General features: G+C 36.4%; 1 protein-coding gene and 1 long non-coding RNA gene across 4 annotated transcripts in view; one reads left to right on the top strand and one right to left on the bottom strand.

Moving 5' to 3' along the window:
- Positions 1–13,441, top strand: part of LOC145936198 (ras-related protein Rab-37) — a 91,348-nt gene that overhangs the window by 25,261 nt on the left and 52,646 nt on the right. For all 3 annotated transcript variants that reach the window (XM_083038139.1, XM_083038148.1, XM_083038153.1), the window contains one exon: positions 2,026–2,136. In XM_083038139.1, the coding sequence (XP_082894265.1) occupies positions 2,026–2,136 (111 nt within the window). The remainder of the gene's footprint in view (positions 1–2,025; positions 2,137–13,441) is intronic.
- The window catches only part of LOC145936244 (uncharacterized), a 52,166-nt gene continuing 49,643 nt past the window's right edge, over positions 10,919–13,441 (bottom strand). Inside the window, exons 2-4 of the long non-coding RNA XR_014425359.1 lie at positions 12,117–12,612; positions 11,553–11,649; positions 10,919–11,321 (exon numbers count right to left, since the gene is read on the bottom strand). This is a non-coding gene — a long non-coding RNA (uncharacterized LOC145936244). The remainder of the gene's footprint in view (positions 11,322–11,552; positions 11,650–12,116; positions 12,613–13,441) is intronic.

Below are 13,441 nucleotides of genomic sequence, written 5' to 3' on the forward strand. Positions count from 1 at the left end.
GAGAATGTCAAGGGTCTAAAAATATCGTCGTCGTACTCCATCATAAAAAATGCATTTATATTTCAATGTACAGGCGCCTCTCTCTCTCTCTCTCTCTCTCTCTCTCTCTCTCTCCTCTCTCCTCTCTCCTCTCTCTCTCGGCAGTAAAATCGCAAGGGGTGTTAAGAGTCCATGTCATTTAACCATTTATTGCCCGTTCGCCGATCGGTGACGCACTTTTATCGTCAGGCGAAGGACAATGTGATTCTCTTCGTCAGGACACAATGGAGGCGCACCTGCCAACCGGCAGGTATGAACTCACCTACCTACCCACACACACACACACATACCTACATTTTGTTTCACTATAGGGACCATTGATATTCTCGTCTGCGATACATCGAACTTGTGTATCAATCTTCTCCATTGGATTCATTGTTTGACAACGATCATATGGTAGGCCTTATGAAATAGAACAAACAAATAAATCGTCGAAAAAAAGAAAGGCAGAACGAAAGGGAATTTCTTTTTTCCTAGTTTTATAATATTTCGACAAAAAAAAATGTTTTTTCGGACTGGTTATCCCCCCATGGTTTTTTCTGACATTGAGTGATGATGACTTCAGCCTTCAAATTGCTCCATCACATAGCGCGTTATAATTGAAGTTTTTTCATGAAAAAGTTATTTAATGTTTTTTTTTTACGGTATATAACGTGTTAAAGAAATTTTGTTACAATTAAAATTAAATATGTTGTTAGGATTTTCAAACTTAAAAGGAATCTGTTGTTTTAATTTAGAATTCTTTCTTTGTGGAAAATAATTGTAAATTAGATAATTGAGCTTTTACCAAACATTTTTCAATATTTATTCAAACTTAGAATTTTTCAGATCGCTAAATACGAACTTGATGTCAAAATTGACAAATTTAAAAAAGCGAAATTAATAAATAATTTGACAGTTTTTAAAATTTTCACATCGTTATTATTGATTTCGTCATTTTGAATCCAATTTTAACATCGAATTCGTACTTAGCAACCTATAAAAATTCTTAAGTTTAAATGAATCGAAAAATATTTGATAGATCCTCAATATTCTAAAAAAATTATGACATTTTCATATTTAATCATGAATATCTTGTTAACTATAATCGATAGAAGCTGCTTTAAAGAGTCGAAGAAGGCAAAAAGTCTTAACACAAATATACTTGATTTTGCAACAAGATTGAAGTTTATTGAAGAATTCTGCAATAAATCGTATAAAAAATATAAAAATAGCTTTTATTAATTATAATATCATACCTTTTATTCACTATCATCTCTATTTAACATTCACGTGTCTCGAGTCCGATTAAGTATGTATCGCACGTTCATTTAAATAGATCGTCGCTTCGCTATCTAGGGAAAATTATACAAAGAAGAGAACAATGTTGATATAGTATCGATCTGTTTTAAACAAGCGTCAGACGAGACGGATGCGAATAGAAATGTCGAGGTGTGAAGATGAACATCATTTATGTATGAATCATTTATCGACAACAATATCGACTTTGACGTTTCTATCGATTGGACGAGCTGCATCCGATGTATCGTTACAATTGTTTGCGTCTCTCCCCTCGCTCTACCTTCTCCTCTCCCAGCCTCTCTATCTCTATCTCTCTTCGTTAGTCCCGTATGCAGAGGATCAAACAATCTCAAAATAGCACAGTGATTGCGTTTTTTCGAGAGTTGCATCAAACTTGACTACAGCTGGAAAACTGATCCCCGTAATTGCGTTCGCGAACGCTTTTATAAGCCCTTTGTCAGCACAGCTGTTCGTTTCGTGCCAAAATGAAGGCGAGAAAATATTTATATACGGTTCTCCTCTCCATGGGGAAAAAGAAACAGTGGAAATGTTTGCACGTGGGAAGGATATTAGTTCGAAGAGAAGAGAAATGTCTCTGAAAATTTTTTCTTCTTTTTTTCTCTGTCTTCGAGTAACGAATAAATTTTTTTCTATGAATTTTCGACGATTACACACGACTTAATATATGTTTATTGTGCCTTGCAGACAATCCTCCTCGGCGACAGCGGAGTCGGCAAGACCTCGTTATTAGTCCAGTTTGATACCGGAAGATTCCAGGCGGGGAACTTTGCGGCCACCGTCGGTATCGGTTTTACGGTAAGTATTAACGGAGAGCTAAAGTCTCTCCGTCGATTTAATTAAAAGCGCCTTCCAGTCCGCTGCGGAATGTAGTTTTCCTCTCAATACCGTTTTCGCGAAGTTGAACATCAGTTCCGCGGCACTTCCATTCGTTCGGAAACTTTTCCGTTTTCTTTATTTGTTAGCCTCGCTGTAACTTCGATTCGTCGTTAATTTGTGCAATTTTTTTTCTCGAGATCGATAATTTTTCAATATCCGCACCATCTCTGTGGATTAAAAAGTTACCATTATTTTTAATGACCTTTCTCTCCGCGAAAAAGACCAATACGTGGACTGGAAGGTGTGTTAGTCTCTCTTTAATAGAGTTATATATGTTCTTTGTCTGGCGCGCTAAATTGCGATTGCATCGTTCCGCAATGACGTATCAGCGTCTGACAATGTGAGCAACGTAATGCATGTACATCCTTTGTCTACATCATATATTCAACTACGACTTTGTCTTCTTCGACAAGGCAATCTTTGATCGAACGATTTAAAAGGGAAAAGGGAAAATCGTAAACGCAACAATCGGTAGAGACTCCTAAAAACCGCCAATAATAATAATTATTTGTTCATCTAAAGCCAAGAATATTTTGTCACATATAAATCTAGAGAGAAAACTAATTAATCCCAGCTATAAATCTTCAGCTATCACTGAAGTTCCTTGCAACTGTATCCGTTACAATAATACCATCGTTCAGTTATTGCATCGCAGGTGCGAATTGCAACTAGATATTGTCCGATGTATCTAGACGTAGATCCTCAAGGCTGAATTATAGTGCGCGCTCGTTTAACTTGGAGAGTTCTTAGCTCAAAGTAAATCGTAACTCTCGAGGCGAGAGGGACTCGATAAACGCGCCCCATTTGCGAACAACCCTTGCAAGCCTGTGTCACTTTTATGCTCCAAATACCTGCGATGCATCATTCGCTGCATGATCGCCTTAGTATTCCCTCTCTAGAAGATCTAGCGCGTTGCATCGTGATCTGTTTCGCGGCACCGAATGAATATTTATGACAGGTCTCTCCTCTCGTCGGGAAGAGATTCAATTCATGGCTTCATGACCGATTTGAGGGAAGAGGACCGTAAGAGAGAGGGTCGTTTGCACATTTGGGTGTGATATTTTCGCGGTCAGGCCGACGATTATCGGAGAGGGGGACAAGAGGGGGTGCATCAGCCTCGAAAAAGAGTCGTTAGAGCGAGCGACGCGGTTCGGATCCCTCCCTTTTGTTCTGCACTCGACACAAGCTTTCGCGAATCATGGGAAAGACGGGGAGGACAGGGAGATGTAGATCCCCGGGGCGGAGGAGATGAGGGGGTGAAGGGGGCGGGAGGGAGAAGGGACTCGGTCTGTATGGGATTTTATACACAGAGAGGCGTTTGAGTATTGAGGTTTTCAGGTGGCTGGCTTATGTGCACTCGCCTTTGATGGAGAGACTCGCCGGCGAGAGAAAGTCTTTGTGATGCAAACTATGCAATTACGGGGGAGGAGATAGACCGACCGCGGTAACCGGCCGACTTGCGGATCCGTCATCGTGTGACTTTAGCGCGACCTTGGCATTTCATTCAACTTATTAATCGCGCGCATCCGCGATCGAATCCCTAATCCGTAAAACTTATTTCCGATACTTTGCGAATTTTTTCACGGCGAAAAATATTTCTCACGGAAGACAAATATATATATATAATTTATTTATATATATTATATATTTATATATATATATTTAAATATATATTTATATAAATTTATTTTTATATATGTATATATTTATTATATATATTTTTTTCTTATATAAAATAAGTATCGAAGAAATTTTTCAAGAACATAGAAATTTATACATACCTACATTCAAATATATATATATTTTATCAAAATATCCTTTTCTATACACAAACAATATTTTTTTGTCGGCATAAAATTTGCAAAAAAATATTTCTCGCAGAAAACAAAAAAAATATATGTTTTTATGTGCTTGAAAAAATTCTTTGATACTCAATTTTATAAAAAATATCCTTTTCCACACATGAAAAATATTTTTTCTTGTCATAAAATTTATACATATATATATATATATATATAAAATTGTTTATAAAATAGAAGACAAAAAGTATAAAAAAGTTTGGCGCAGCTCATATTTGTATCTTTCATACTGAGGATTTTATTTATCCCCATCGCGGCGGAAATATCATGGACATCGACCCGTCGATGATTATGGGGCATCGAGTCGCCGCACTTTCCAGTTACGAGAACACGTCTCTCTCTTTCTCTCTCGGCACGGTCAGCTCGATTTACCGTATCGTCGAGAAAGTTGCAATTGCAATCTATCAAACGACCGCTTAGCCGCGGATTTCACCGGTAAACGCGAGAAACTATCTTTCGCGTGAATGTCATGTGCTCTCCTGCATGGAAAGTCACGTTTCAGAGAAATCACCGGAGCGCAATTTTTTCCTCTCTCTCTCTCGGAGGAATAGTAATTAATGTTAAATTAAACCCATATGCTTCAGTCGAATGTCGCTTCCAGGCATAAAATATTCTTGGAATAAAGTATTACAATTTCTACGCGATTCTATATTTATCGAGAGATTTTTCGTAATTTTTTTTATTTTCTCTATTCGTAAAGTTTTTTATTTCCTCTCTTTATTTACGCGCCATTGTTATGCAGATATTCTTTTCTTACGAATAAAGCTTACTTTAAGTGTATTAGAGTTTATAAATAAACAGAGAATGGAGATTATACATTTTAATTGAAAGCAAAGATATACCTATATCTCATATATATACAATATATATGTATATCTCGGATTTACGAATATATCTTGCAGTACTTTTATTGCTCACGGAAATTTGTGCTACGATGCAATTAAGAGAGACGACTTAAGTATCTCGCGTAATCAGCGTAAGTGTCGCGTTCAATAGGTTTTAATCCGTTTCTGAGGGAGGATTGATGGTCCAAACTAATTAATTACTGCGAATTCCGGGGCCAAGTTAAAGATCATTATAGTTGATCAGTCTTCACTCAACGACGAGGAGGAGTCGACGAGACGGTATTAATTAAACGCTCACGCGTATCGTATATATACATATACGTCTTGTTAATTAATTAATCCCGACTCGCTCGATTAAGTGGATCTCGCGAAATCCCAACGTTATTTTTAATATTCAACGAGCGGTACGAGACGTCACCTTGTTAATTAACTTCGTCCCGACGGTGCTGAATGTTTAATAAAAATATCATTCGATAAATGGATGAAAATTGATATTGAAATTTCTCAAAATTACATTAATCTGCATCTCCTATTACATAACTTAACGTCTGAACCTGATGGTTATCTGCGATTGATGCAAATTGAATTCGCATATCGATGGTAGCTTTTAAATATGTGTTACGCAATTCAATAATATCGCCCTATTAGTTTGCGAATGTGCATTTTTTATTTTATGAAACATTTTTTCCCGGTAATGTTTTATTCACAATTATTTTCATATAATCGATTAAATGTTTCAAACATTTTTATAAAAGTTTTTAATGTGGAAAGAAGGAGAAGGAGAGTTTTTTATAATTTATATATTATTGGAGAACAGAATATAACAGAAATGTAATATATTTTCTAAAAGACATTTTTAAATAACTTTTTGAAATTTTTTTGAAACATACTATGTTTTTTCGCTGTTTCAGTTACGTTAAGAGATTTTATATTGGGGAAAATGTGTAATTTGATTTTATCAGGTTTTAATACTTCGAACGAAAGAGTATTATTGTATTTTCTATCAATTCCTATATCTAAATTTCTTTAATATGACTACTTTATAGTAATTATACTTTTTGCCTCTATTTCCTTTGAGCGCGAGACGATAAACGCCAAGTTCATTATAAATATAAAGGAGGAATCACGCAAAGAGAGAGAGAGAGAGCGATACGGTGAAATCGCGACGCGGTGACAAAGAGATAAAATGGACCGTGATCGCATTGAAGCCTAGTAGCGTAGAAAACGGAGAAAACGCGGTGCAATCTTTGACAAGATATGAAAAGAGGAGAAGACAAAGCGTGTACAGCTAGATAGAGATCTGCTCAGCTCACTGAGATACTTGGGGGAAAAAGCTATGAGAACCTGACAAGTCGGGACGAGAGAGAGAGGTGAATAAAGGAAACTAAAAAAAAAAGTCTTACGCGATTTCGCGGAAAAAGTGGCGGTCTTTCCTTTTAAATGCACCTCATGAGCGAGATGTCAGAATGAGATCTCTTTCTCTCCGTCGAGAGTTTAAAAAAATCGCCTTTTCCTAGAAATATCGATAATTACTAGCGTTCTATAATTTTACTGAATTTGACGTAAAACGTCTATATTTGGCGAAAATGAAAAGTGAACCGCGAGAGGGTAAAGTTGATTATAATTTTCCAAGAGAAGAGGGGGAGCGAGGACACAGACCTTGGCAAGGATATGGTTGTGCTCCAAGTATTGAGGGTTAAAAGGGGAAGAGCAAGAGAAGGGAAGGCGGGCAATAAATCACTCTTGTCCTGCGAGTGCCAAGTTAGGCTGCGCCACGTGACGAAGCGGATTCGGTTCTTTCTTCCTTTTTCCCGCGTTCCGGGGGTTATGTCTCTTTCCTTCTTTCGCCCGTGAAAGTTTCCTGGGGCGAAACACTCCGATTTCCAGGATATTTGCCAAATTGCCTGCAGACTTGGGAATATCAATTTCGCTGCACGCGGTTCTGCTAAAGTTTCATCATTTTTTCATCAAACGTTTAAGGGAAAACTAGTACTATAAATCAATTTTTTTTAAGTTATTTAATATATTACAAAGTATTTCTGGAGGAGAGATGGATCGTCGTTTGAATTTAAACAAGCGTTGAATTTTTGTACAATAGCGAAAGAGAAAATTAAAAGAGAGTTTTAAGATTTTAAAAAATATCTTGATTATTAACAAATGTAATTATTTGATTTTTTAATACAAAATTATAATGCTTGCATATATCCGGAAACAATAACCTACATATAATTTCCTTAAAAGTTTATATCAGCATATAAATAATCGTTTCTATTTTTTATGAATTAAAAAGAAACAATTTATTTCCACCGTATAGAATTTCCCTATATGTGGTCCAACTAAATCGCATGCTGAGATAAATTCTCTTTTATTTACTATTCGATACTGGTAAAAAAATTTATATCAATATATAAATAATAATTTCTATTTTTTATGAATTTGCAAGAAAGCAATTTATTCTCGCGATAAATTTTCATATATATGATATTATATATGATAGATCATATAATATATACGATATATTGACACAAAAAAATTTCGATTTAGTAAAATAATTTATGTGAATGTTAATTGACATCTAATATACATTAATGCTTGAACAATTAATAGAGATAACTGTAGCGTGTGCGATTCTATTTTTTTTCTTTTCTTTCACAACGTAACAAAGATCCCTAGCACACGTTCATTTGCAGATTGAGGAAAATTTCTGACTGCTTTATGACATCGAAACGACGTGATTATACAGCAAGCGAGAGGGATCTCTCTGCGGGACGGGAAGGATGTTTTAATTATAAGCAGCGCGCGCGTTGCCGAGAATTATTCAAAGCGGTGAGCACCCTCGGGGCTTCGTTATACGATCGCGGCATTTACGTCAAAATAAGAAACGCGAGAAAAGCGAGAAACCAAACAATCGCGTACATACAATATTCTACCTTTGAAGACGCCGGAAATGCACTCGAGTAATATATGACGTTTTGATTAATTGCATTCTCGGCATGATTGCACTTTGCAATCATAAAAATCAAATTTCGATTCTCCGGCTTAATCGGCAGATTATCTGCTGGAAGCCAGATGCCGAAACGAGGCGCGGAACATCCATTCCCGGAAAATTGCTACGAGAGATCAACTCTCGTTTCAACGTTTTTTTCGATCGGGAGATAATTGACATCGCAAGAGAGAGAGAGAGAGATAGAGAGAGATATCGCATATTCGAATATTCGAATTATATTCGCACATTGTATATATTGTTCCACATTCATATTAATTGGATTCATCGCAATTTTATAATCAATCACTCCGATGAATATCAAATTTCCGAGTATAAATTAATTATGTCGAGATTTTTCGACAAGGGGCCATCCCTAAATTACGTAAGGTTTTTGGGGGGTGAGAGAAGAGGGTAAAAAAATTTCTACGATTTTTTACGTGGAGGAGAGGAAGGTTGAAGTAGTTCTTAGAGAAGATTTTTTTTTAATGTTCCTCTGATAAGATAAATGTAATAAAAAAAATTTTTTTACGAAAGCTTTTATTTTCTCATTCATTGATTCGTCGTCTTTATCAACTGATTTTAACTATTTTGTTAAAATAATGAAAATGCAACTTGATATTTTGGAAAAAGACACTTTGGTACAATAAGTGTATTTAAATTTCATCTTTATCTCTAAAACAAGATTAAAATATTTAAAAAATCTTATTAGTAAAATTGTAAAATATTACGTAAGATACAGAGGAAGGGGAGGTGGTCGAAAATCGTAAAAAAAAGGTTTACATAATTTAGGGATGGCCCTATATGATATATTTATCATATAAGACCATCCCTAAATTTATGCTACATATAGAAATTTCTTACGTGGGGAGAGGGAGGTTAAAGTAGTTCTTAGAGAAGATTTTTTTTAATGTTCCTCTGATAAGATAAAATTTAATAAAAAAAATATTTTTACGAAAGCTTTTATTTTCTCATTCATTGATTCGTCGTCTTTATCAACTGATTTTAACTATTTTGTAAAAATAATGAAAATGCAACTTGATATTTTGGAAAAAGACTTCTTTGGCACAATAAGTGTATTCAAATTTTATCTTTATATATGCCTAAAATAAGGTTAAAATATTTAAAAAGTTTATTTAGTAAAATTGTAAAATATTACGTAAGATACAGAGGAAGGGGGAGGTGGTCGAAAATCGTAAAAAAAGCTTTACATAATTTAGGGATGGCCCTATATGATATATTTATCCCGCAGATTTCACACTTTTCCCTTCTCCTCCTCCTTCTCTATATCTTTATATAAAAGATCCGTTTACGCAGATCTATTTCTCTCGTAAGACAAAGAGATCTCTAGCGTTCGCTTTTCTCTTACGAGATACCCCCGAAGCGCGATTTATCGCCGGTCTCTTCTCACCGCGGTGGCTTCCTAAGGAGAGAAAAGGAGAAAGAGAGAAGAGAGAAAGAAGAGAGCAGGTCGCCGACTCCAGACGGTACCGGTGTTGCTCGAATCGTTTCGTACCTTTTTGCTCTTGCATCGCCAGCGTACGAGAGAGGCTCGAGAACGTTATTCTAGTCACGAACTCGGCCTTCCTCTCCTCCCTCTCTCACCTCTTTCTCGTTCTTCGTTTTACTTTATTCCGCCTCTTCATGCTCTTCTTCTTCTTGTTCCTCTTCTTCTTCCTCTGCCGCTGCTGCTGCTGCTCCGTCGTGGAAGCTGCAGCAATATTTGCTGTGGGAACTGCTTATCAATATTTATATCGATTTGCTTTCGACAAGATAATCGTGAAACGCGCGCGTAATGTCGAAAAAAACCCTCGACTTTGTCTATTCGTTGCTGCTCATCGAACGAACGGAGACATCTCCGGGGAATTTTCGAAGAATCGTTTCGATAGAGAGCGAAAAAGAGAAGAAGGAAACTTGACAGATTTGACGAATTAAGGTCTCGTATTCGCAAAGGTCTTCCTACGAAAAAATTGACGTCCCTCTTTATTTGGCACCTTGATTCAGCAAGGAATTCGATACACGTGTTTTAATCGATTCTTGTATCCATGTAAATATTTTAAAATATGATCACTCACTTTAGCACTCATTTTCTTAAAGAGTATAGATAAAAAAAATCAATTTTTTAATTTTTTTGTTTCTTAGATTTAACATACGTGTCGAAGATTAACCCTTTAAATTAGCGCATCTTATAGATTTAAAAAAAAATATAGCTTTTAAACAAATAAATAAAAACAAATCTTGCGAACATTTAAAAAAAATTATTAACATTTCAAAGCTTGAAGTTTCGTTAATTTTTTTTCAATTAATGAAAAATAGTGAAAACAATAGACAAGTAACATAGATAGTGACAGAAAAAAGAATAGATAGATAAAAAAATAGAGAAAAAGAGATAGAATATTTACGGAATTTCGCTGCATTTTACATCAAAAAATTTATTGTTTATATAATTTGTTGAGAATTGTATTATTTTGATAAATCGAATATTTACTATAATCTCTTTTTATATCACCGCGTTTATTTTTCTTATATATATGATACGTTCGAATATAATTTTAGTATATACTCGTGGGGTACACGATAGTACCCCAGGAAACTTTAGTAGACAAAAGAATACTATCATGGCGGAAAAGTACACATCCACTCAATTCGATCAGTAAAGAGATTGTTGGAAAGTATACGAGACGACATTTATAAAAGAAATTTACCTTGCCTGCAATGAAAATTTAAAAACCGTTGTTCCCTCCTCCCCCTACTAATCTGTCGATCGAGAGAGGGACACCGTTTGCTCTCACGTTTATTATAAACGACGATATAATCGCTCAGATCGGCTCAGCTCGCCATAAATTCGCCGACGCGAATAGTCAGCTGATTCGTCCGCACCGCGTGTTTATACATAATCGAATTGTCGATAAATATAATCGAATTACTCCTTCGGGCGACGCGTGAGCGCGATAAATTGCGTCGGAGATTAATCCTCTCTCTCCCCCTCCCGCCCTCCCTTTTTCCTTCACGCATATACATCTGCCTGTTGCTTTGCCCGGGAGTATAATCTAATCGAGGCCGAGTGTAAACTACGCGTCGCTGGAAGATCAGACTGGTGCGTGACGAAGGGAGACGAGGGGGGCGAAGGGGGACGAGAGTGGGCAACACATTTGTCGTTGATTATTGATTTTCGATATTGTGCGCGCGTTTCCCTCGAAAATATAATCGGCCACGTGTGCGGCTGCTATATCCGCGAATATCGATTAAAGGGATTAAATTAGGAGGCAGCGTGATGTTTGGGCTATATACGCTCCGCTGTTTGATCGCGATTTCAAACACGATATCAACTTTCTTGTTTGCCTGTGGATTTCCCTCCCCCCCTCATTTAATAATAATTTATACGAGTTGTGCCAATTATTATGGATAACTTCATTTCTGAAAGAAAAAAAGGGATTATTATATACACAAATTATTATATAAAAATTTAATTTATTATATACAATTTTAATTATTAATATACAAATTGCGTGAAATGTGAAATCTGGAGATCATATTGGATTTGTCATAATCATATGATTGCGAATATCTTTATACTTGTCAGCCATCGTTCTTTTATGTCACTTCATATTCACTGGTCTGATTGAAAATCCTGTTAGGTGTGTTTACCTTTTATCATCGTGCATCGCCCTGACCATCGCGAAAAGGCGATCGCGCAGAAGTTGGAGCGGTCCGTTTCAAAGTGGTCTCCCACTCCGGATGAATCCTGTGGAGATTCACGGAGTTAGGGCCCGTCGCGCCTATCCCTTTGTCCGGGCCCACGATGAAAGGTCAGGCGTGAACGGTCGGGACGAGCTGGCCCACGCCCTTAAGTACTTTGTACTTCTGCCATTTTGAAAAGGAATGAGAAAGAGCGAGAAAGAGAGAAGGGGGATGAGAGTGGGAGGCCCGCGTACGCACAGTCCCATGTCAGGAGGACATCCGACATCTGCCTCAACGAGGGGTGGCATAAACGAAGTCGTTTGACCGTTCGCGGCATGCAAATAACCGCTCCCCTTTTCTCCCTTCCGCATTTCCTCTCTCTTTCTGCCCAAAAGGATTCCGTTCCCCTAACCCCCCTTGTAATGTGGAAACATATTTCGTTTATGCGGCTGGAGGCGCCCCTATGTTTTCTATAGCCCGAGTTTCGTGTCCCTATATAGGGGCGGAAGGGGAATTTGGTTAAATGGGTACCTTCTTTCGGGGGGTAGCGATGGATTGAAGTCGCTCGCATTCATGGTTCATTATTCCCGTCAAGGTCAAAGTAATGAGATTCCTTATTAGAAAGAGACGGGTATCCTTATAATCGAAAATCCTCGGTATCCTTCGTATCCTTCCTCTTGTAAGGCGAATAACTCATCGTCGCGTTTACGCGTAACTGGTCCCTTCCAGAAAAAGCTGTTTTATTATTTTTTTGTCGCCGAGTCAAGTTCAGCGGTTGGCATTTAGTTAACCTTTCGAAATGAACGATGTATCATGTTAACTACGCCACGCTGGCGCACGTCACCCTTCTTTATTTATGCTTTATTAATTTTTGTAGCACATGATGATACTTATCTCTTTTTATACGCGCTGCCATTACTCTCTTTCTCTTTCTCGATTGAGGGTTGAGCTAATAAACTCCGGTCTCTTGGTTTCCCTCGTAGATGGACACTCGAGAACAGATTTTATCCATCTTTGTTTTCTCAGTCTGTGTGTATCCGTGGAAAGAAAAATTGGGTAAGACAAAGAAAGAAAGATACAAAGCCGCGTACACTGAAAGTTCCATAAACAATTGAAGAAAAGAAGATTTAAAGAGTTGAATTAATAAGAAAGAAAAAATGTACAACATAATGGAAGTTTTTTATTTCGCGGTTTGGAAAGCGAGAAAAATTAAGGGATTATATACCTTTGTCGTGTGCAAAAAATGGTCTATTTTCGAGAATTTTTTTCTCAGTAAATAACATAGTAATCAATGCAAGGTTTTTTTTAAATTTTTGTTATATATTTGAGTATGCATATAAAAAATTATTAAATTTTAGTGATGCTTCTAGTGTCTGCATGAAAAGTATTTTCTTGTAAAGAAATATTATAGTTACGATCTGTCGGGAGCTTTTTTTTTATTTTCCATCTTATTTTCTTTATAACAAAAAAGTGAAAATTTTGTTTGGCAAACTTGTGACATTTTTTTCAAGAGTTACCTAATTTTGTGAATTTTTATAAATTTTATAAATTTTATTAAAAATTCCTCTGCACGCGCATCACTTGTGCACGCAACTTGTCAAATATTATAATTTTTTATAAAAATTAATAATTTTTTAAATACACTAAAAGATATAATAAAAATTTTAAAAATCCTTGCATTGATTGTTATGTTATTTATTAAGAAAAAAATTGCCGAAAACCATTTTTACGTGTGAAAGATGTAACCCCTTAAGAAACGAAGATTTGCTACGTAGCTTGGATTATCTACTGAAATTTAATAGCATTAATTATACGTCCCGCATTCCAAATACGATTATCGTCGACCTGTGCATGAA

This window comes from Prenolepis imparis, unplaced genomic scaffold (genome assembly GCF_030444845.1).
Source record: "Prenolepis imparis isolate NDT839.2.m4 unplaced genomic scaffold, iyPreImpa1.0 SCAF_1, whole genome shotgun sequence".
Taxonomy (NCBI): domain Eukaryota; kingdom Metazoa; phylum Arthropoda; class Insecta; order Hymenoptera; family Formicidae; genus Prenolepis; species Prenolepis imparis.